Here is a 23,497-nt window from a genome sequence, read left to right on the forward strand (position 1 = left end):
AATATTCCTTCACGTTTAATAGGTTAAGTTTCACCTCCGGTACGCACCGCCACTCGGGAGAGTATAAGCTGCAAGGAGGTGAGAGCTGGGGGTAGCGTCGTCGGCTACGTGTCAGAAGAACATTTGTCCAACAACAACAAAAGCTAAAATTACCTTTTTTTTTTTTTTTTTTTTTTTTTTTTTTTTTTTTGTCCTTTATTCCATATTTTCTCCAGTTCCCTTGCTTGCTGATGCTATGCTATTTTTGTAATTTTACAGGAAATTTCAGGGTTATTTAAATTACCAAGAAATTAAGTATGCAGGGGGAGGAGTGTCAACGGACGCCAAACTGAATTCAAATGCAGCCAAATAATTGTAGAGAGAGAGAGACGAGAGGAAGTACCCGAGAGGAAGAGAGAGGGGGAGAGCATCTTTCAAGTTTCAACAATAATTTAGAGCTTTGGGGTGTGTTGTTATAAACTAGTAGTATAGTATTACTCCTGTTTTTTCCCCTCCAATGAATGAAATGAAATGATGAGGTGTGGAGTGTTGGTGTGTTCACTTTCTCTCTCTAGTTTCCCGGCGGGAGAAGAGGAATTTGAAGAGTAGAAGAATGAAATTTCTCTGCTTCTACGAAACAAACTGTATCTCTACTAAGTTACCTCTCTTCTGAACCAAACACTAATTAATTTAGTTTTACCTTTTATTCAATCTTCCTAAAACATCCCACCTCCTCCTCCTCCTCCATTGCTCTCTCTCTCTCTCATAATTCAACTATAATTTGGGGCTCTCTTTTCTTTCTTTTGTCCTTTTCTCTATCTACTCAATTTTCTCTCTCTACTTGTCGGGAGTAGGCGATCTTCATATGCTCTGTCTCTGGTACTCTCTCTCTATTAAATCTACAGGGTAATTCAATTTCTATCTTAATTGCTTGTGCTTTCTAGGTTTGGTTTGGCTGTTCCATTTTGATTGTGCTTGATTTACTTTTCAAGTTCTATTTTTTATTTAATTTCTTGATGATAGAGTAAACGGTTTTCAATTTTGAGGGGTTTCGTTTCACTTGCTTTTTACTGTAATTGTTCGTGTAGCTGTTTGTGTTTTTTTTCGAAATCCAACATTTCTTGTTTCAAATGATGTCATACTTTTGAGTTTGGACCAGGAAAATATTATGGGAGCTCAATCAGAAAAATGACTTATGTTTGCTAGAGGCATTTTATTGTCAAATATATATTTGCATTTATTTATTTAGTATTGATTGCACTAATATTTAATTCATTGGCTTTGGTCTGTCCATAATAATGTTTTCAATTAAAAAAGAAAAAGAAAAAAAAAAGTGGATCTGGGCTGTAATCTTTGATAACATTCTTCCTAATCAAAGTTTAGGAAAATTGAACCCTTCCTCCACAATAAATGGGTGCCTTTCAGTTGTCCTTTTTCCTTAATTGCTTTGTCATTTGATGCTGCTCCTTCATACTTTCAAGGTTGAAAAAGAAAAATCGTTTCTTTTTATAGTAGTAGAGCTTTAGAGCTTTGTACAGTATAAAGCTGGAAGAAACTTTTTGCTTTCTCTCCAATTAATGAAATTCACAAGGAAATATTGGACCAACATTCAGCTTGATTAATTGCATTTAGGTTTGCCACTATTACACATTCTACTTTGATGCATTCTGCAAATTCATAGCCCAAACAATTTAGAGCTGGATTGCAATTAAGGTCATCCACCAACATAATATTTAGTCTTTTATAGGTAACTTGCTTGAAGTGAATGTTTGAACTCCACCTTTTAAATGCTTAGTTTCCCATCTTTCACTCAGTTAACCCAAGACCTTAGAAAAGGAGGATTGTGATAGGTAGATTAACAGTGTGGAATCTGGTGTTATACATTTTTATCGACACACACACATCTATACTACTATATAAATGTCAATAACATTTTTATATTTTATACCCGTTTTCTGTTTTTCTTTATATATATATATATATATAATTTTGAAAAGTTTATATCTTTTCTAAAAGACTGGTGCATCCTTTTGTGTTGGACACAACTTTTCCCAAATGGTGTAAATTCAGAATAGGCATGTCAATGTGTAAATTATCCATCCAAAAGTACGTACAAACTACTATTCAATTTATTCTAAAACTCTTTACTCCCTCCCTGAACAAGAATTTTAATTTTCAAAGGCTCTTTCTTCTTCTCCTGCACAAGTATTTGGTTCATTTTATATCGTATTTTCTTACATTATGTTCCTATTAAAACTATATTCTTTTGTCACCTTCACAAATTTAAGTTTTACTAGCAAAATGCACATTCAATGCATATGATGAGAAATTAAAAGTTTAGGATGGTTTTAACAATGTTGATCAATGTTGACATGATGAATCATAATTGTTGTTCATTTGCATGCTAATAAAATATAATTTCTCTATCACTTTGGATAAATTGTTATATAAGGTAATCTTTTAAAACGTTTTACAATTCATTTCTTATTACGTGCATCGCATGTGGATTTTCAAAGTATATATTTAAAGTGACTCAGATAATTGGTCTGTAATGGATAATATTATTGTGTGTGGAATCTACAATAGTTAGTAGTTATGCTCTGGTACCATTTGTGAATTGAGATCTTTACTCAAGGCTATGATAGATTAGACTATGTATGGCTAATTAGACCTGGAGGGGGTTAATAGGTCTTATATATAAAATTCAGTTTTTTTTTTTGAATTTTTGTCCCAATAGCAATCACATAAACATTTAGGGCATATATAAAAATAAAGCAAATACACAATATCTTTGTGGAAAATTCTAGAAAGGGAAAAACCACAGGACTTACTTCAACAGAGTGCTCCACACACAATCTGTTTCTCCTTGGACTTTTGATCTCAACGACTAGCAACGTCCGTTCAACTTGTTATTTATGAACCATTGAGGTTTCAACTTTCCTCCTTGCTTTGATTTTCTCAATCATGTATAATAATATAATATTAGAAAAACTCTAGATCAAATTTTAAAACTTTCTCTAAAAATATAAAATTTCTCAATAATATGTAAAGAAATTGAAAGCACTATGTGAGACCCTCTAAACTGACTATAATCCCATATTTATAACCAGTGTAGGAGTCTTGTGTAGAATATGGAAAGAAATCCTTTTAAAATTTTGATTTGAGAGAGTTTTCAAAAATACAATTCCTCACATGTCGATCAGTTGACCCTTAAATCGAGCGACTTTGGCTATCGGTCATCGGACATTTAATCGACACTTGCTGAACTCTAACATAAATTTTCTGGGAATTTCTGTATCAATCAATGTCTCGATCGAGTTCTTCTGATTATGTAAACATCCCCAATTTAAAAACTCTTTTGTGAACTTAAGAAACTTAGGATAAAAATCTGAATTTTGAAAAACAAGTTTAAAACATAATTTTGAGACATTTATTAAAGATCAAATATAGCTAATACATGGTTTCTATGGTCTGATTTACCTTTAACCTATTTTTGTGGTCTGGGGGAGGTTTGTGGCGTGTTGTTTGCTGATCTTCATCTCCATCATTTTCTTGTGGTTGTCGGCGAACTATTCAAGACATTTGACATGCATTTGAACTGAAGTTTTAAGTAGGAATTTGCATAAAACATGATTCAAAAATGCTAACACTGTGTTTTCCCAATATAGTTTAACTTCTTTCTGCCTTACTGAACATATAGTCTCTACCAAATAAAGCTGCATATTGCTCTTTGTAGCGAAAACAAACCCGAACATCTCCTGCGTGCCCTTTGCGGCACATGGAATCTTTTCTTTTTTCCTTCCACATTATTGCTTCATCTTTATTTCATCTAGAATCCCACATTCCTATTTGTAGAGTAAACTTTTAGGAATTTGGCTCTCTACTACAATATTTCCATTTCAAATTCTTTATTTGACAATTTACTGTAGCATAAATGAGTAATATTACTACTGTGTGATAATTAATAATTTAATATGTATAAGCAATCTATTTAGAAACCTTTCATCTGTCATCTTTTTTGTTGATTTTGTGCAATTTGTATTGTTGAATGGGGTAATTATCTTTCTTGTATGGATGGAAATGGAATAACTTGAAATGTGTTGTAATTGTTAAATTTTGATTGTTCCATACTAAGTGCTGCTTAACCCTCCATGTTCACTTATCTAATACCTCTTGTAGCATGTCCGTCTCGTTCTAACCTTAACAAACTTCAAGGGATTTGAATATTTTTTGATAATTTAACTACATCTTTCTTTCACTTATCTCGTGTTTGCAGAACGTTGTTAAATGGAGCAGCATTCAAATAATTCTGTTTTAGGTGATTCAGAAGGTGCCTTTTTTCTTTCTTCAACTAATGAATAGCTTAGATACATAATGTTGTCGTGATATATATATACTCCCTCTGTCCCACTTTAGATGTCCACTTTTAAAATTCTAACCTTTTTAAGAGATTGACTTTTAGTAAGTTTTTATTGCATTGGCATGAATGAATTTCCAAATTTACCCTCTTTTTTGAATTGGTGTGGTCCACAGTGATGTTATTTTTGACTTTTATCCTTTCAATGCAATAAGGGTAAATTGGGAAGGTTAGGAAATATAGTACATTGATTTTTGAAATTGGACAACTATTGTGGGACAGCTAAAAATGGATAGATTGGACAATTAATATGGGACGGAGGGAATACATGCTTTTAAGCATATGCTTCACATGATACTTGTTTGTATTTGTTTAGGTCCATCTATAATACCATCAGCTAATGTTTATAGAGAAGTGGGAAGTCCATGGAGGATCCCACTTGGAACTGATGCATATCATGCATCAACTGATGCAAGCTTGTTTTCTAGCTCATTGCCTGTCCTTCCCCACGAGAAGTGTATGTGTGGCTTCTTTTAATACATGTTGTTGGTCCCTGTCTCTTGGAATGATTGCTGAGACTTGTTTTGGCTAACATGCAGTAAACTTTACTGACTCGAAGCATTGTGGTCTGTCTATTGATGATGGCTTGCCTAACTTAAATAAAATTCTACAAAAAGAAGACAGTAAGGATCCGCTTGAAGATATTGAGCTAAATGTGATTGGAAGTATGCTTCCTGGGGATGAAAACGAGCTGTTAGCTGGCATAATGGATGATTTTGACCTAACTGGGTTGCCTACACAACTGGAAGATTTGGAAGATGATCTCTTTGGCAGTGGAGGCGGGATGGAATTGGATTTTGAACCCCAAGAGAGCCAAAGCTTTTGTATATCAAAGTTAAGTATATCTGACAGTGTTGCTGGAAATGGAATTGGTGTTTATGGTATTACAAATGGCACGGGAACAGTTGTTGGAGAACATCCATATGGAGAACATCCTTCGAGGACATTATTTGTTCGGAATATCAATAGTAATGTAGAAGACTCAGAGCTAAGATCTCTCTTTGAGGTATTTGCTTGATGCCAAATTCCATTTTGTTGGATCTGCTACCATCCGTCACCTGTCTGTGCCTCAGTTGTTCTACTTAATAGCCTTGCCAAGGTTTCTGTTTGCTTGCTAATAATTTATCTTGGTCACTTGATATACTTGACTAGGTTACTGTTTGTGAAGCAGTGCATTCTTTGAAAAATTATTTATGTTGAAATGCAGCAAGATTGCATTGTTGTGATAGATGTTAAAGTTTTAAGAGTGACTCAGCCTGGATATCAAACCTGGATATTGTTCCTATAATTCCTTGCACAATCTAAACTGTATGAATTAAATTATAAAAAAAAAAAAAAAAAAATGGATGTAATTTTTTTATTTTTTTAAACTTTCCAAACTTATGGAATGGAATTAATATATACAATATGCAATATGCAAGTAGTTCCAAACTGTGCATGATAATATTTTCTTAGTGACCAATTCTGTTTTCTGTTTGTCTATCGAATGCTAATATAACTTTTAACAATACTTCTTGGTCCCGTAACTGGCAAAATTACTGGCTTTCACACTTGCAAAACTGGTCATTTGCTGAGGTTTCGAATAAGGAATATATGTCATTGTTGAATTTTATATTTTAGGTGCTGCTGGTATTAATATTTAGTACCTCAGCCACAGACATCTCACTAGTCCGTAGTTTCAGTTAATTGCCTTTTTGATAAATCAGATGGTTCAAGGTATAATCATTTGTGATGATTGATTAAAACCACACAACTTTCACATGATCAGGGCTTTAACAGTGTTGTTTCCCAATACAAGTTTTTTATTTATATTTCTGGCAAACAGTTTCATATTTCTATTTCTTTAGTATTGAAGTAAAAATGTCAATTGATTGTGGGATTCTTCTTAATTGTAGCAATATGGGGACATCAGAACTCTTTATACTGCATGCAAGCATAGGGGCTTTGTGATGATATCTTACTATGATATCCGAGCTGCTCGAACTGCAATGCGTGCATTACAAAATAAGCCCTTGAGACGAAGAAAACTTGATATACACTTTTCAATCCCTAAGGTTTGTACTAAGATTTCTGCTTGTGTGACACTGTTTGACGTTGTTGATTACTCTAACATCTGCCTTTTGTATTATGTTCCAAGCTATTTTCAGGATAACCCTTCAGAAAAGGATATTAACCAAGGAACTCTTGTAGTGTTCAATTTAGACGCATCAGTATCGAATGATGACCTTCGCCAAATATTTGGGGCATATGGGGAGGTCAAAGAGGTACAGGTTTTCTTTCGCTTCATACTCATTTTCCTTTCCTAGTCAATTTTGTAATATTTGCATTTGTCAACATTATTATAACTTATATGACTTGTGGACATCTATCTGTAAAAAATACAGATCAGGGAAACACCACACAAACGACATCATAAATTCATCGAGTTTTATGATGTTAGAGCTGCAGAGGCAGCTCTCAAAGCTTTGAATAGGAGTGACATAGCTGGGAAACGAATAAAGCTTGAACCTAGCCGGCCCGGTGGAGCCCGTCGAAAGTACGTACTGATGTAGTGTTCATTTTGTTTGTGTTGTGGCTGTTCCAACTTGGGCACTCCCATTGACAGAGGGTCTTGCTTTCTTTCAACTTCTGTTTCTTTCTTTCTTTTTTGAAAATTACATGCTTTGATATAAACTGCTTTCTCTCTCTCAGTTTTATTTCAAAAAATAATCTATTAGTAATAGCAATTGACGCCAACTTTTCTCCTTAAATTTTAAAGATGTAATGTTCTTAGATCACAAGCACATTCAACTCTGGTGGAAGTGTGGAACTACATTGTAGCTCTGAAAGGATGATTCATAAGAATCCTGTAGCAAATTTGTCTGGAACTTGGATTTTCACTGTTTTAAATTCTCGAGTAGTCAAGTTCTGGTGGCTCATAAGAATCATGTACAAATAAGACCACCGAGTGTGCCATTTAGGATGAGTGACATGGTTCACATTGGGCGTAATGCTAGGGGAAGGGAAAAACCAGAGTTAACGTTGGTAGAGTTAGCAAGGAAAGATATGGTAACATGTTGTTTGACTGGGGCAATGGCCTGGGGTTTGAGCGGAATGGAAAAAATATGGGGTGGAGCCAGTGCGTGTCCAGAGGGGGCACATGCCCCTCCTGGCCTGGCCCCGCCTACCATACAATATAGTAATTTTTATTTTAATTTGTACATTTATAAGAAAATTTCTATATAATGCCCCTCTAAAATTTTAAATTTCTAAAATTGTCTTCTAAATTTTTCTTTCCTTTTTCTTTTGCTCTTAATATTCATTTTATTTCCTTAAAAAAAAAAGTTAAATTCTAATTTTTTTTCCTTTCAAATTTCTCATTTTCTTCCCTTTTTCTTCTTCTTCTTAATTTTTTTTGGCCCCCTACTTCTTAACATTCTTCTTTTTGCACTTAAGACTGATGTATATAGTATGTAATTTTTTTTTTCTTCTTATTTAAATTATAATTTTTTTTTTTACACTGTGCCCCCTTTGAATTAAAATCCTGGCTCCGCCCTGTAGCTGACTCCAAGTAGTTGGGGAAAAGGCTTTGTTACGTTGAATAGTCAAGTTCTGGTCACATGTTTATAGAGCTAACCTAGGGGCATGATTTTTTTGTCAAGAAATAAATTCCACTAATACATGTGGAATTAATAGAACTCCTGTTATTTTATTTTTGTTTCTTCCTACCATGAAGAGGTACGCTTTCTAACTTTGAAATTCAGTTCTGCATCTAACAAATGCACTTTAAGCACTACTTAAAAGTGCAGTTCAGATAAAGTTTTGTATGTAAGGTTGCAAGTATGATTAGGAAAGGATAGATGAATTAACGGAAAAGAAATATTATTAAAGTGCTTCTGATGGGCTTTGCGTAGCTTCTTTCTCTCTCTCTAAGGGGGTAATTTAAATAGGCTCCCTCTCTCTCTCTAAGGGGGTAATTTAAATAGTTTATCTTTCACCAGCACATTTATTAGTCAACACTTGTATGCTTTTTGTATGCTGTCTTATTTTAATGGAATCTTTTGCAGAATGTTATGTGTTTTTAGTGAGTTCTCAAGTCCCCACCCCCCTAATGCTGCTCATTTTGTCCCTTGTAACTCTAACACTTGTAGGCTTTCTATACATGTCGTCTTATATTCATTGAATCAGTAAAATGTTATGTGCTTTTAGTATTAACACTGCAGCTTTTTGTCCCTTGTATTTTTGTTAAAACCACTATCAATTTCTATTGCCTTTTGGTTGCAGCGTGTTAATTAGTGTGGGATCATATTTTAGTTGTGTGATTGATTCATCATAAGTAATTTATAAGTTTAATAATAATAAAAAAAGGATTGAATTTGTTTGTCCCTTCTTTTTCCAGCTTGATGCAGCAATTGAGTCAAGAGCTGGAACAAGATGAAGCTCTAATTTTTCGACATCAAATAAGCTCACCGCTTACCAACTCTCCTCCAGGTAAATATCTCTATATTTGCATTGGTAAGAGAGTTTAAATTAATTTATGCATTGTTGAGTGATTCAATGCTCCTGTTGTTGTTGCATATGCATGTTCTGTTACAAGCTGAGACCAATGGCACAATCATGACAGGTACCTGGCCACATTTTAGCAGCCCAGTTGAAAACAATACTCTGCAAGGTTTTAGTCAGTCACCGGGTTTGGGAACTCTCAGTCCAATGAAAAATAACAATTTGTCTGGACTTGCTTCTATTCTACCACCTAATGTTTCAAACTCTTTGAAGATTGCACCAATTGGTAAAGAACAAGCACGGGTCAGCCATGTGAACCAGGTAATTGGTAATGCGAAATCAGCACAAGGAGCTGCTATTGAGCATTCCCAGTCCCTTCCTGAGCAGAAACTGGGTGCAAGTCCTGGACCTGTATCTTCATTTGGTGAATCAAATTCTAATTCATCTGGTATTGGGACATTGTCTGGACCTCAGTTTCTTTGGGGGAGTCCGACTCCTTACTCTGAGAAGGTCAATTCTTCTGCTTGGCCGCCATCATCATTGGGGCATCCATTTGCTTCCACCACTGGACAGAGACAAGGTTATCCATACTCCAATCGACACGGGTCATTCCTTGGTTCACACCACCATCATGTGGGATCTGCTCCCTCTGGTGTCCCTCTTGACAGGCATTTTGGTTATTTCCCAGAGTCACCAGATACATCCTTCATGAGTCCAGTTGCTTTTGGGAGTACGAATTTAAGCTGCAACAGCGGAGGTTATATGATTAATATGGGTGCTCGTGCAGCTATGAGTGTTGGCGTTGCTCTTCCAGGAAACATGTCTGAAAGTGGTTCACCGAGTTCCAGAATGATGCCATTGCTGAGGAATGGTCCTATGCTTTTTGGGAATGGTTCGTTTCAAGGAATTGGAGCAACCAGCAATGAGGGGTTGGCTGAGCGTGGTCGAAGTCGGCGTGTTGAGTACAGTATCAACAAGATAGACGGCAAGCAATATCAGCTTGATTTGGACAAGATCATCTGCGGAGAAGATACTAGGACTACTTTAATGATTAAAAACATCCCCAATAAGTAAGAATGGCCTGTTATTACTATTATTATTAGAAGTCAGATTTCTGATCATCTCAATGGTTTTTTGGTTTTGATTTTATTTTTATTTTTTGTGGGGGATTCTTCCTTTTAGGTACACTTCAAAGATGTTGCTGGCAGCTATTGATGAAAATCATAGGGGTACTTATGATTTTCTCTATCTGCCAATTGATTTTAAGGTAATTGTATTGGAGATCTTGGATATATTAAACTTGAATTCACTCATGTTGAATCGCAGCTGATGGTTATTTCTTTCTTTGGTTGTAGAACAAATGCAACGTGGGTTATGCCTTCATCAATATGGTGTCTCCTTCACACATTATCTCCTTCTATCAGGTTCTTTTTTTTGTGCTTTGTTAAGTTCATGGAAGTTATCCATCTTCAATGTCTTGGATTATCTTCTCTTTCTTATCCTTTTCTTCTCTAAAATAACCTATGGAAAAAATCAAAATTTAAGTTTGTGTGTCTATGCAACTGTTCCTGTTAATTCTGTCTGTGCTGGTTTGCTGTTGCTGAAGAGGAGGTTCGATGCATTATCATGTCAGACTAGCAATGATGTATCTTAATTTTCATCTGCAAAAGTGAAACATTACAAGTTTTTTAAAGTTTTGGAAATACTTATCCTACAAAACTTCTGCAGGCACTCAATGGAAAGAAGTGGGAAAAGTTTAATAGCGAAAAAGTTGCTTCCTTGGCATATGCACGAATCCAGGGCAAGGCAGCTCTTGTAGCACACTTCCAGAATTCAAGCCTAATGAATGAAGATAAGCGGTGTCGCCCTATTCTCTTCCAGTCGGAGGGCCAAGAGAATGGTAATCAGGTAAAGCTAATTAAATTAGTGAGGTCTATTCATCCTTTCCAGAGCATAAGCCAGTAACTTTGCCTTTTTTCTTCTGTGATCGGGTAATTTTAACTTCAGAAGTATATTTCTTACTTAAACCTTAAAATTACACGCGGTTATTAAACTGGAACCTGATTTAGAAGAGCTGTGTATATTTGTTGTAGAAGATTATCAAGTTGTGCAAATGCTAACTATATCAAATCATTTGCTGATTTTTTGTGGTGGCACTTTTGGATCATCCAGGAGTTACTCCCCTCCAGCATTTTGAACATCTGTATTCGTCAGCCAGATGGGTCTTACTCTGGGGATTCACTCGAAAGCCCAAAGGGTTGTTATCTGGATGAGAAGCCAGAGAATAAATAAATAAATAAATATGCATTGGAACTAGCTTTCTCTCGACTGCAAGACACTGGTGGCTGTAAGTAGTGCTAACTTCTGCATATGCATGTATATAAACATAAATGAGAACCATGAACTCGCACATGGTCGCTTCAATTATTGGCAGTGTCCGCATTTGGGTGATGGATACTCCATAGTGCTTATTACTACTACTACTACTACTACACAAGAAAGTTTCAAAAGGAAAGAGGCAGGGAGCATTTTGTTCATATGGTAGAGCAAACAGTTGATATTCTAACAAAGGGATGAGAAATAAGGTGAGGCATACAGCTGACAAGTGAAGTCTCTCTGCTAACAAATGTGTTGCTGCTCACCACTTTACCCATGACCTCTCTCACTTTAGATTTTGCTTTATGCTTGTCTTTCTTTCAGTTATTATCTGCTATGGATTTTGCTTTATAGTTGTCTTTCAGAGGTACATTCCTATGGGATGGGGATGTTTTAAAAAATGTATAGAATAGAGACGAATGGGACCATGCATATTTGTCTCGTATATGGTCAGCGTTGTTGCCATGGACCTATGGAAATTGTGTATTTGGTATATGGTTGTATAGGTGTATAAATTATTCTCTCTCTCTATATATATCATGAGCACATATAATAGCAATGCGAGTAAAAGATGGTGCCAGAAAGTTCCGCGATCAATGTGTTCGCTTCTACGGAATTCAAGAATTGAACCGCATTCAAAATTCATGCTATAATCAAATGGTTACGTCTAAATTAACAGTTGAATGCATAATGATATTTAATTTTTTTTTACTTAAAAAAGTATATATAAACGGTATATGAATGAAATCTTCAATCAATCAAGTTGATTGCTGCAAGGGCTAATTATTTTGGGGTGGGACAAGCTAATTTGACATGCAATGGGCCACTTGAAATGGATTGCAGATCTAATGACAATACGAAATAAGTGAATTTTAATTTGACTTAATCTGGTTCAGATCGTAATTGAGTTAACACGGTAATTAAATAAGTCAGTATTCGTATTTAATCAACATCATGATAAATAAATCTTGTTTGTGTTTCAACCGCCAATTCCTTTATAACTTATATAACTAAACGTGTCAAATAAACATATTTTATTCATGTTAAAAATTATCCATTTAATAAAACAAGTCAGATAAGCATCTTATTCATGTCAAAAATGATTTATATGGGTATTGTCTCATCGTTTTATGTTGTGTCAATTCTTGACCTATTTATTAAAGGCATTACACGTGTCGTGCAATAATTGCATCATTTTCGTGTCAATGTTTCTTCACAAGAATAATAATAATATCAACTAATAATGTCGTCAGAAGAATAATAATAATAATAATCGTATAAACCCATTTAACAAGACATCCATGCCATACCCTGCCCCCACTTTCTTGGATGTCTAAAAATAATATAAACTCCTAATTTTCACCAAACCGAAAAAGGAAAACAAGGCATCAGAAATGGCACAGAAGCTCACCATATTCATTCATTAAACGGAACACCATCCGTATACCACTCTCTACCAAACAACTTGGCTCAAAGTGAATTTCCATCAGAGTTTATTTGAGTTCAAAAATAAGATTAAATGGCACGAATTTCTTAATGCGTATGAGATGATGTTTTAATTGGAGACGTCCTCCTTGTGGTGGAAGGACAAAAGCTTTGAAAATGAATGTCATGGAAATGCAACGCTGGAATAGTAGTATTTTAATACAAATAGAAAATCACCAACTCATAGCGAACCCCATATTTAGTTCTTTTTATAGATCAACCAGGGAAGAAGGCTTTTTGAATTATAAATTTCCAACCAAAATATAGCAAACTTGCCTCTCCACACCAAGGCTGTCATATGCATTCCTTCTCACTATAACTAAAACCTCAACGAAACACTTTATATTTGAAGAGCATCAGCAATTGATCCCGCAAGACTCAAAACTTCAAAAGGAGCTTTATCTGCAATGGCTTTTACAGTAAGAGGGCATGAGTCCGTGATCCAGAAGTAGGAAAATGCCTTCTCTAAGGCTCCTAAATAGAAAATATTAATAGCGATCAGAATCCGAAGAATGAAAAATTAGAAGGAAATAAACCACAGCATGCAGGAATTTACCATCATTCTTGTGAACAAACCTCTCCCATGAGCGCTTAGGAAACACACCATGAGTCACATAAGCACTCACCTTGGCTGCACCATGAGCTGCCAAAACTTTCTGGTAGAACCAAACAGGCAATAGAAATAACGGGAAAAAAAAAAATTAGTTTCATAACAAATAAATGAAAAATTTATGAACTCCACCTTGTGATGGAGTTTTGAGTTTAATGCATGCATTAGTTGGTAATTATTAAATGTCAAAACCATAAATAAATACAAATAATAATCAAAAAAAAAAAAAAACTGATTGCGAAAACATTTGTAGATTCCAAAATACCTGTGTTACATGGACTCTCCCATATCCCTTCATGTACCCGTGTCAACATGACATGGGTATGGGGATCCTTCACATGGCATGATTGAAGAAGGAAAATCTCAAATTTTATTACAGACATGAGTTTCCAATCCATGAGATAGATGGAAACCCTTCATCCCATTTAATTTAAGTAATAATTGAGTATATTCTTATATAAAACAACAAAATTAAGCATTACCATTATAACAATAACATGTAATGTATTTAAATGCATATTACGTGTCTATATGCCCATATCCAACTTTTGGACACATATCCCCCCGTATCTTAAGATTTATGGTATGAGTAGGTCTAACGCTTAGATACACACCCACACCTGATACTTACCCGAGTCTGGATAACATAGCAAAATACAATTTCATATTATTTCCAGACTATGAACACTACAACCCACCTTCGGAATTTTCTTAATGTTAGTTTATACTTTTCCATCTAAATGGCTAATTTTTTTATTTTTCTATTTTTTGTTAATTCACTGTTTTTTGCTATTTTTTTTTTACCACTCCTTATTGATTTGACCCAGTTACACCCACCATGACAAATTATAGTGAAACTTCCAATTTAGGCACAAATTTGGTTTAGTGAATATAAACCGAGTTAATTTTGTGCACTTTTTTATTGGTACAATTTGTCAAATCTCATGAACCATAAACAACCTGAAACTCCTGGAGTAACATCACATGCATAATGTTTTTCTTTAACAAGCATTATATTGATTGCTTGAGTTGATGTTTTGTGCTTCCAGTTAGATACTATACTTTTTCTTTTTAAATTTCTCCTGGGATTATTATTATTATTATTTTTTGTTAGTAGCTGCATGAGTTTTAAATTTATCACCATAGTTTTAAGCAAAACAATACTTTAGAATGTTTGGTAGTCAATGAACAACATACCGTTAAGAAAATTTTGATATTAGGGATGCGGGAGTGGATGATTGGCATGGCAAGGAAGATCGTTAGGTATGTATGCACTGAAGAGAAGGCTGATAACCAGAATTTTTATTGAGATTTCGTGTAGACAAGAATAAATGGCAAATAGGGGGGAAAAAAGAAGAAAAAAGTGAGAAAATTAAAAAATAAAGCCACCACTGAACATATGATTTGGCCCTCTACATTAGCTCAAGCATTTCTTTTGACCAGCTCATTAGTCGAGAATTACATCAAAATTTATTTGAAATAACATGTTCAGTGACTAATATGTCTTTAGGCTCCCACCGGGCCGTTAGCACACTGAGCTCTCTTTCCCAAAGGAGAGGTGAGCGATTCAATCCCCACATGGGGACATGGGGGAGTGTTGTGTGTGTTGCTTACATACCAAAAATAAAAATAAAAATGTATTTAGGGTCCAAAGACGAGTAATTTGAGAAAAAAAAAGGTTGACACTATTGCCAAAGCACAAAAGGTTGCTTACACAGCAACCTCCAGGCTATAAAATAAAAGGAAAATTTTGACCTCAAAAGTTAAAAAGTCCATAAAGGAATACACACACACACATAGAGAGTGTGTGGCGGGTAAAAATGGAGAAAACCCACGTATCTTCCCCAAAAGACTGCAAGTTTTTATGGTGATGGAGGTTCGGTAATTCTAGTTTTTAGCTGAAGAGGTTCATCTTAAGCTACAGCTCTTTGATGAGTTTCTCATCGTGATTCTATCTATCTATATTTGAAGTGATTTTTTCTTGTTTCTACAATCTTTTTCCTCTCTCTCTATTGTGATTGTTACATTTACAGTGATAGTTTCTTTCCCTCCTTTTGTTTCTTTCAACAATGATGATTTCTTTGTTAGACTGGATAAACCCTTTGATCAACAACAAGAAGAAGAAGAAACAAAGCCTTTTGCCAATTAATTGGAGTCAGCTACATGAATCATATTCTTCCATTCCGCTCTATCTAAGGCCATAGCCTTGCTCAAACCACATGTTATCATATCCTTCTTACTAAATCTACTTACATTACTTTTAGTCTTCCTTTTCCCCTAACATTACCCTCAATATGGACCATGTCACCCTTCCTAACTAGGGCACTTAAAGGTGTTCCATGCACATGTCAAACCATCTTAACCAATTTTCTCTCATTTTACCTCCAATTGTTACTACTTCAAAGTTCAACCAACTCATGACTGTGTTGATTTCTAATTTTATCCTTAACGCTTCCTCTTTCGATCTAAAAATATTAGCAGCCAATAAAGGTTAATTTATTTGCTATGATATTGTTCTAATTGATGAGACTAGAGGAGTCAATGTCAAATTGGAGATTTCAAAGAAGTTCTAGAATTGGAAGGTTTCAGGATAGGCAGAAATAAAATTGAATATCTGGAGTGTAACTTAAGTAAAACGAGAAATATAAAAGAGGATGTAGTGAAAATTGAGGATCAACAGATACAAAAAATTAGAAAAATTTCATTATTTTGGTTCAATTATCCATAATGAAAGAGAAATTGGAGAGATGATGTTAATCATAGAATCAAGGCATGAGGCGCTAAATGTGATCGACGTATCCCGTTAAGATTGAAAGAGAAGTTCTATAGAACAACTATTAGAATAGTTATACTTTATGGGATAGAGTGTTGGACAATTAGGAAATAATATATGCTATAAAGTAAGTGTGGCAGAAATGCGAATGTTGAGATGGATGTGCGGCAAGACGAGAGAGGGATCAAATATTGGGTAGGAGATGGGTGGGATAGCCAACCACCGTTCAATTTGTGGTACAAAGCTTTGGATTCAATGTTAATCTTTTTTTCCCTTTCTAGCATGTAACATTGACTTGGGTACGAAATGCTGCTTGGAGTCAAGGAAGCAAGATTTCTTGTGGTGGACTTAACTTATAAGGGCATATTTATCATTTTACATGTAAAATTCCAGTTGTTGTGGAAGCAACCTTTTGTTTTCTAAAACAATAGCACCACATGAAAAAGTTTACCTCGGCAACCATAAAACATAATCATATTAACCCCAAGGGGTTGGCTCAAGTGGGTAAGTCCCTTGGCACAATTCCTTTTTTGGGAGGGGGGGTTTGTTTTTGAGAGAAAAAAAAATTCTTTTATAGCAGGAATGATTCTCTGTGCAGGGTTTCCTACACGAAGTAAGCAAGAAATCTAACAAAAAGGGGGAGAGGAACAGAATATTTGGGAGGGTTATAAGTAATGCATGTTTGAAGAAAAAAGAACTTTAAACAGAAAAGGAGGCATACATTGACATTTTCTTGAATTATATGGGTATAATACGGTATAATTCAGAAATTCATCAAACTTTATCCAATATTAGAAGAATAACACCAGAAAGTGTTCACTGAATATAAAATACCTGGCACTCAATTAGGGTACCTCCGGATTGCACCAAATCATCAACTATGACTACATGACAACCAGCAGGATCACCCTCTTTTAGACGGACTATTCTCTTATCACCTTCACGAACCTTTGCGCAAACCACCTGCAATTGGACAATACCAAATACCCAAGATATTGCAAGAGAATAGATTAAAAAGAAAATTTGAAAGTGTTACGCAAGAATTTTAACTAACCGTGGGAAAATGATCTAATTGCTTGTGGAATCGCTTCCAAGCTCCATCGTCAGGAAATGCAACAACAATCTGAAAGATAATAGCTATTACATCAGAGAAACTGAACAAGACGGTAATTTAAACGGCCAGCAGGCAAACAACTTCCAGATATGCTAGAAAAATCAATGGAACCCTTGAAGAAGCAACAACATTGTTAAGCAATGCTGAAATACTCACTTTATCAGCATCAGGTAGCTGGTGAAGACGTTGCTTCAACAGAGGAATCCCAGTTTCGAAACAAGGCAAAACATGGTCCCCAAAATAAAATCTTTCCTGCAAAAATGAAAGGAAAAAAGAAGAAGAAGAAGAAAATTAGAGAAAGAGCTCAGGTTGCCTCACAGTTACTCAAGACAAAAGTAGAGATGGGAAAAGAGAATGCAATCAGCTTTACCATATTACAGCAACAGGGAATGTTTCTCAAAAGAAAAAATGAATCAATAATTTTGCTTTTTGATAAAATGGATTGAATGAGAAGACAAGGCAGGAAATACAGCTTGTACGTACATATGAACAGATATTACAAGATTAGCACCTCAATTAAACAAGATCAAATGCTTTTAGCTTAAATTAAGATAACACTAAAAGATTATAGGAAGATAACTTTAAAAATATGTATGCAAGGACCAATTTATGCACGTCCAATTAAACAGAAAATTTTGGGACAATCAAACGTGCACGAGCTACTGTTCGCCTCCAAATCTTTGAATTGGAAAAATGGATTAAAATTGTTCAACAATCTCCATGCATGACATCATGAGTGAACTTGGGTCATAACAAGAAAATTAAAATTGTTGATTTTGACGCAGTACAAACACCTCATAATGTTTCTCAAATGTTAAATAAAGTTTTAAGATAGAAGGAAACATACAGCGGACACACACATGAAAACTATCAAGACACATCCAGTTTTCCAAATAGATACATGCATACAGTTAAAAGAATGTAATATAGCCATTCATGATAGCAAAATCACATACATATTCACTCCAGCCTATGATGTGTTCTAAAATCATGGTTTCCATGCTTTCACACTTGCACTCACCATAATTACATTGTTCTGCTAAATGCATTTAATTTTCCACTTTAAATTCTGTCAAGCCCAATCAGACACGGGATTAGAGTCCCACACAAGGATTGCACTAAACAGTAATATTATAACATTGGGAACAAAGGCCAACCATAGTACCAACGGTACCAACATCTATGCATAGTTTACGGAAAAGATCCTACCAAACAAAGAAAACAATAGCAACCGGTATCAAAATGCATAAGAGAATGGTTCCAGTGTAAGCGAAATCAACCTGCAAGGCATGTATGTCATAGATGACTAAACTAGTTGGACCACCCCTTGATATGGGAATATTTGACAGAATTCTTGCCATTGTAAATGCAGTTGCCACATCCCCTTCCTCTTCCATTCTTTCAAAGGAACCGGTTGGAAAAAAAGGTAATACCAATGTGAAAGAAGCAACAAAAAGCCGTGGAAGCGCGAATATGACAGAAAGCTGTTCAAAGATGACTCCAGGGGAGCTGAAAGATGCTAGAAAGGCTACGTGCTGGCCTCGGATATCTTGTGCATTGTTTATGAAAAGGTTTGGAAATCCATCATCAAAGCTCCTGATACATGCATTTATCATTAATCCTCTCCACCAGTACAATCATCATTGACAATAAACAACAATTTTTTATTTTTTTCACTCATCATATAAAAGTTTCCTGAAGAAAATATGCAAATAGATATTTGGAAAAAAAAAAATGCAAATAGAAAATGATGTAAAAATGATCACTGAAACAAAGCTTAATTAATGTGTTCATTTGAAAAATATACTGCATTTTATTTCCTATTGTGATCTACTGATTGAAAGGGAACTTTGGTTACCTTCATTTTTTATGGGTTTTCATCATCATCATCCTTTCCTTAATCCCATATGAATGGGTCTGCCATATGAATTCTCCTTTTCTATTCCTTTCTATTACAAGCCATCAATCTCCCTATGTCTCTTACCCTCTCAATACAAATTAGTCCCCCATCTTTTCGCTGGAGCATCTCTAGGTCTTCCTTTTATATGTTCATACCACCTAAGTTTACTTTCTCTTATTTTATCACCAATAGGCGTCACTCATAATTTCTCCCTCACACTCTGATTAGTGACTCTATCTCTTATGGTCACTCCTACTCATTTCAGCTAATAGTTGGTCTAATAACTGTTCTAAAATTTTTTTTTACCTTATTTATTATTCTTTTATCGCATACCCCACTAGCATGTCTCCAATTTGTCCGACCTGATCCAATTCTTCCTTTTGTAATATTGAGCCTAGATATAAAAAATGATTACTATAGATAGTTTTTTGGTTTTGAAGTGTTATCACCATATTATCAATATTTGACTCTTTATTAAATTTACATTCCATATATTTAGTTTAACTCCTAGTAATTTTTAGACCCTTTGATTCTAATGCATTTCTCCACATTTCCAATTTTATTGCTACATTTTCTTTTGAAGAATCCAATAACACCATATCATTGGCAAAAAACATGCACCATATAATGTCTACTTGCAAGTTTTTTGTGATTTCATCTACATTTTTTGTGAATAGACATGGGCTTAGTGTTGTCCCTCGGTATACAAAACAGGTTATACTCCTTCGCAAATTGGTGTCTTTAGAATTTTTGAAAAAAAAAAGGTGCCTTTAGTGAGTATGAGTCTACCAAATCAAAGTTCTAAAAATTATAGCATTGAAGTTGGTACTGATAGAAGCAGGAGATGACCATCAAAGTAAATTATAGTGCACTTTCCAACTCAATGGAGATTATTTATAGAATTTATCAACAACTTCTGAAATTCCTCTTCAAATTTTGTAATGCAACATAACCAAATGTGTGTTATAGGTTTTACCAATCAATGTTTCGGTGTTTCTAATTTTGATGTCAAAATACTAACAATAGTAGCAGATAGACCAGCTGGCTGTATATCTAAATAGTCTTGCAATGCAATGGACATCAGAGAGTCTTTCAACAACTTTTGAAGTTTCTCTCATGATTGTTAGTACGATATGTGATGCTTTAGGAAATTTCGGCAGTGATTCCAAGGCATTCTTTTACTTCTCCATTCCTCTAGTTCTTTGCAAGTAGAATTTTTATATGAGTGATTAGCATAACAAGTACCTTAGTGAAGATATAGAGGGAAAAAAATTCTATGGTGATGCATCTGCCAAGAAAATTGTAGGTGAAACTTTTGAGGCATGAACTATTTCTTTATTTGTGGTATGAACAATAACATACTAGGTTACCTTTATTCAACAAATTGTAAAAACTGATTATTATTATTTATTTATTTTTTGACAAGTATATTTTGATTATTTAAATTATGCATTCTGTAGGTGTTGCAAGTTAGAATAATCAATTTTGGCATTTAAAGCAGGCCAGACAATAGTAGCCAAACGCATTTACAACATGAAAAAGTGCTCTGCCATTGAGAAAAGGTGTTTCTTTGTAGTTAAAATTACTTTAGTTTAGTGCATAATAGCTTCTCAAAACAATTGCTTTTGACAGAGTTCTTGTACTATTCCTTTTCTAAAAGTGAAGCCAAATGCAGCCTCAGATTTTTGTTTTAAACTTGATGAATTCTTATCAATTGTTGTTTAATTTGTTGCTTCCTTATACTTGCGAATGTGTTAAATTTCGATAAGTTCAACAACCTATAATAATTATGTCTTACACGTTGAGGCTTACATCTCAGCCCACACGAGGAACAAGACTTTTCCTGGTTCTCGCTTTTTACAAAACTATGATTAGCCACCAACCATCCAGGGGCAGCAATTATATAATTTTTTGCAATACCTATTGATGTAAAATTTTAATGAGATTCTCTATGATTGTTTGACACATACAATGGGAAAACACCAATATGAAGATGCAATGCAATATGCATGCACAAACATATAGATATAGATGTATTCTCATGTCAAGATTTAGTGGAGGTGGCATGAATAAATACCTAAATTGATAAAAGCAGAGTAGAGTTGTAAATAATTTAGGTAAGGAATAAATATACGAATACTCTCTATATTTGTATGTACACGGATACCACTTATCATATATTAATTAATAGTACAATGGGTTTCCTATAACTTTTGCTATTCACGCTTCATTTGTCCATATCTTAAATCATTACTATAATTTAACTTGCACATTGAATGACCTACATTATCATCTAAAAATAATTCAAAAACCATTGATAAAAGCAGAGTAGGGTTTTGTGGCGAGGGAGGGTTTAGAAAGACTATTTATTTTTAAGTATAATGATTCACATATATAAATGAATGTGTACATATATATACATATATATAGAGAAAGAGAGAACCTCCAGTTGATAGATTGGAGCTGAATGAGGTCGGATTGAGAAGCGACTTTGCGAGCAAGCTCTTCCGCCTCCACGCAGTGGAACAGGAGCACCCGCTTCTTATTTGGCTTCTCCATGCTTCTCTTCCCTTCGACCTAATTTCTAAACCCTCCCTCGCCACAAAACCCTACCCGTACCCGCCTTGCTTTCCTTGATAAATTATACAGAGAATATATATATATATATGCTGTATATATACTCCACTCTATATGTGAGGTAAATAAATATATACATGTGAGATGAATGATGATGATGGTGCACTAGGTCGATGCTTTCTGGTGGTCCCCACTTTTTATGGTAGGACCCACCTTCGCGCTTTCGAAGTAAAGCACCCGCAGTGCACCCAGTCAATTGGGATGAAAGGAACCTTCCATCAATTGTCTTTGGAATTATTACGTATAAATAGTGCTATGATTTATATTTATTATCTAATAGGATCAAAGTATCATAATTTTAAAAAAATAAATTTAACCAAAATACTGATTTGGATATAAAAAATTATTACTTATCCTCGTTGAGATACCATTTTTAGATACATTGGTATCACTTTTTGTGCAGAGATATCACTTTTTGTATATCAAGTACCACTTTTATTTTGAGTACAGAGGTACCACTTTTATTCACATATATACCATTTTTTGTGTATCGGGTATCATTTTTTTTTTTGTGCAAAATATGTAATGACAAAAAGTTGTACTTGCATGCTTAAAAGTGGTACCTTAGTAAGAGTAAACAGTGTTTTTTTGTGTTTTATTTTTTCGAAATTATGAGATTTGACTCTATTAAATGATAAATTTGGGTCATTAACACCATTTATATGTAATAATTTCATTTTATTTTCGAACAAGACTTGCTCACTCATGGGAAGTGGATCATCTCTATTTATCTAAATATAAATATATATATAGTCTGTAATTATAAAATCAAAAAAATAATGAATAAGTAAATCAGAGAGGGTGAGTAAATTTATTTTAAAAAAATTATTATTTTTATTTATTACTTTTTTAGTTTTATAATTATATATTTTGTGTGCATTTGTAATAGACCACGTCAGTAGTGGATAGGAATAACCTACTGGTAACCTAATAACTAACCAAGTGAACGACGCGTAACCCCAGAATGAATCTATGTGAAAGAATTCGAACCGATGAGGAGGAGTGACTGAATGAAGATGGAAGCAGGAAAGCGTTACAAATCAATCAAACAGGAACGTTGGATAGCCCCTGCTCCCATGATGGAGATTCAGCCAAGAGTAGACAAGTCTTGTCATTTTCTATACATACGGATTCATGGTCTTTACTCCTTTAATCGGTCTAAGCGTGGACCGTGGTGGCGAACTCGGGGCAGGTCCAAGTCACTACCCAACCCAGTCAAAACATTTGATTGAGCTGGGGCGGGTCCAAGTCACTACCCAACCCAGTCAAAACATTTGATTGAGCTGGGGCGGGTCCAAGTCACTACCCAACCCAGTCAAAACATTTGATTGAGCTGAATTTATTTATTTTTTTTGGTAATTGAATGAACTGGGATAAAGTAATAAATTCCAAGAAACACAAAATAAAGGTGAATTTTCTAGTCTGGTGCCGTATATTAATTGTTACGTGTTGTTTGTGACAATTTAATGTGTCATTGTGTGACTTTGATAGCGTGAGGTTTACTTTAACCTTTTGATTACTTCAATGGTTTTATTGATACGAATGTTTTAAACATATTCTATGTATTACATGATGCTTAACTTTTGATGTTATATTTATTGCAATTATTGCTTATGCTTATGCTCATTCTTATTCTTCTTATTATTATTATTTATTTATTTATGTGACAATGATTAGAGAGTTAGAAGTGAGTGGGAAAGAGATTTATATACACTTACATTATG

At 34.6% G+C, this 23,497-nt stretch overlaps 2 protein-coding genes across 4 annotated transcripts; one reads left to right on the plus strand and one right to left on the minus strand.

Moving 5' to 3' along the window:
- Positions 1 to 295: 295 nt before the first annotated feature.
- LOC132309005 (protein MEI2-like 2) lies at positions 296 to 11,789 on the plus strand. Of its 3 annotated transcripts, XM_059807353.1 has the most exons (13): positions 297 to 885; positions 4,256 to 4,309; positions 4,713 to 4,853; positions 4,936 to 5,402; positions 6,292 to 6,450; positions 6,544 to 6,660; positions 6,781 to 6,932; positions 8,775 to 8,866; positions 9,000 to 9,948; positions 10,061 to 10,145; positions 10,234 to 10,302; positions 10,607 to 10,786; positions 11,051 to 11,789. In XM_059807353.1, the coding sequence occupies exons 2-13, from the start codon at positions 4,267 to 4,269 to the stop codon at positions 11,168 to 11,170; spliced, it is 2,574 nt and encodes an 857-aa protein (XP_059663336.1). In that variant the 5' UTR covers positions 297 to 885; positions 4,256 to 4,266; the 3' UTR covers positions 11,171 to 11,789. The 3 variants fall into 3 exon arrangements, with proteins under 3 accessions (XP_059663334.1, XP_059663335.1, XP_059663336.1); XM_059807351.1 differs by having other exon boundaries at positions 296 to 885; positions 6,292 to 6,660; XM_059807352.1 differs by having other exon boundaries at positions 296 to 858; positions 6,292 to 6,660.
- A 919-nt stretch (positions 11,790 to 12,708) lies between these two features.
- On the minus strand, positions 12,709 to 21,800 carry LOC132309006 (ribose-phosphate pyrophosphokinase 4). Its single transcript, XM_059807354.1, has 7 exons — positions 21,580 to 21,800; positions 18,517 to 18,832; positions 17,393 to 17,488; positions 17,177 to 17,245; positions 16,957 to 17,085; positions 13,296 to 13,395; positions 12,709 to 13,213 (listed from the first exon to the last, which is right to left on the minus strand). Exons 1-7 carry the CDS (start codon positions 21,693 to 21,695, stop codon positions 13,080 to 13,082), a joined length of 960 nt encoding a protein of 319 aa, XP_059663337.1. The 5' UTR covers positions 21,696 to 21,800; the 3' UTR covers positions 12,709 to 13,079.
- Between the last annotated feature and the right edge of the window lie 1,697 nt (positions 21,801 to 23,497).

Source organism: Cornus florida, unplaced genomic scaffold (genome assembly GCF_030987335.1).
Source record: "Cornus florida cultivar Cherokee Brave unplaced genomic scaffold, ASM3098733v1 CherokeeBrave_3.0.0_Hap2_Chr05, whole genome shotgun sequence".
Taxonomy (NCBI): Eukaryota; Viridiplantae; Streptophyta; class Magnoliopsida; order Cornales; family Cornaceae; genus Cornus; species Cornus florida.

Bases quoted from the DNA above. Each gene is read 5' to 3' on its own strand.
- LOC132309005 (XM_059807351.1), top strand. From the start codon at position 4,267: ATGGAGCAGCATTCAAATAATTCTGTTTTAGGTGATTCAGAAG. The intron at 4,310-4,712 runs GTGCCTTTTTTC...GTATTTGTTTAG, and splicing joins TGTTTTAGGTGATTCAGAAG to GTCCATCTATAATACCATCA. The intron at 10,787-11,050 runs GTAAAGCTAATT...TGGATCATCCAG, and splicing joins GCCAAGAGAATGGTAATCAG to GAGTTACTCCCCTCCAGCAT.
- LOC132309006 (XM_059807354.1), bottom strand. From the start codon at position 21,695: ATGGAGAAGCCAAATAAGAAGCGGGTGCTCCTGTTCCACTGCGTGGAG. The intron at 17,246-17,392 runs GTGAGTATTTCA...ATTATCTTTCAG, and splicing joins AGCTACCTGATGCTGATAAA to ATTGTTGTTGCATTTCCTGA. The intron at 13,396-16,956 runs GTATTTTATATT...TGGTTCTACCAG, and splicing joins GTACCCTAATTGAGTGCCAG to AAAGTTTTGGCAGCTCATGG.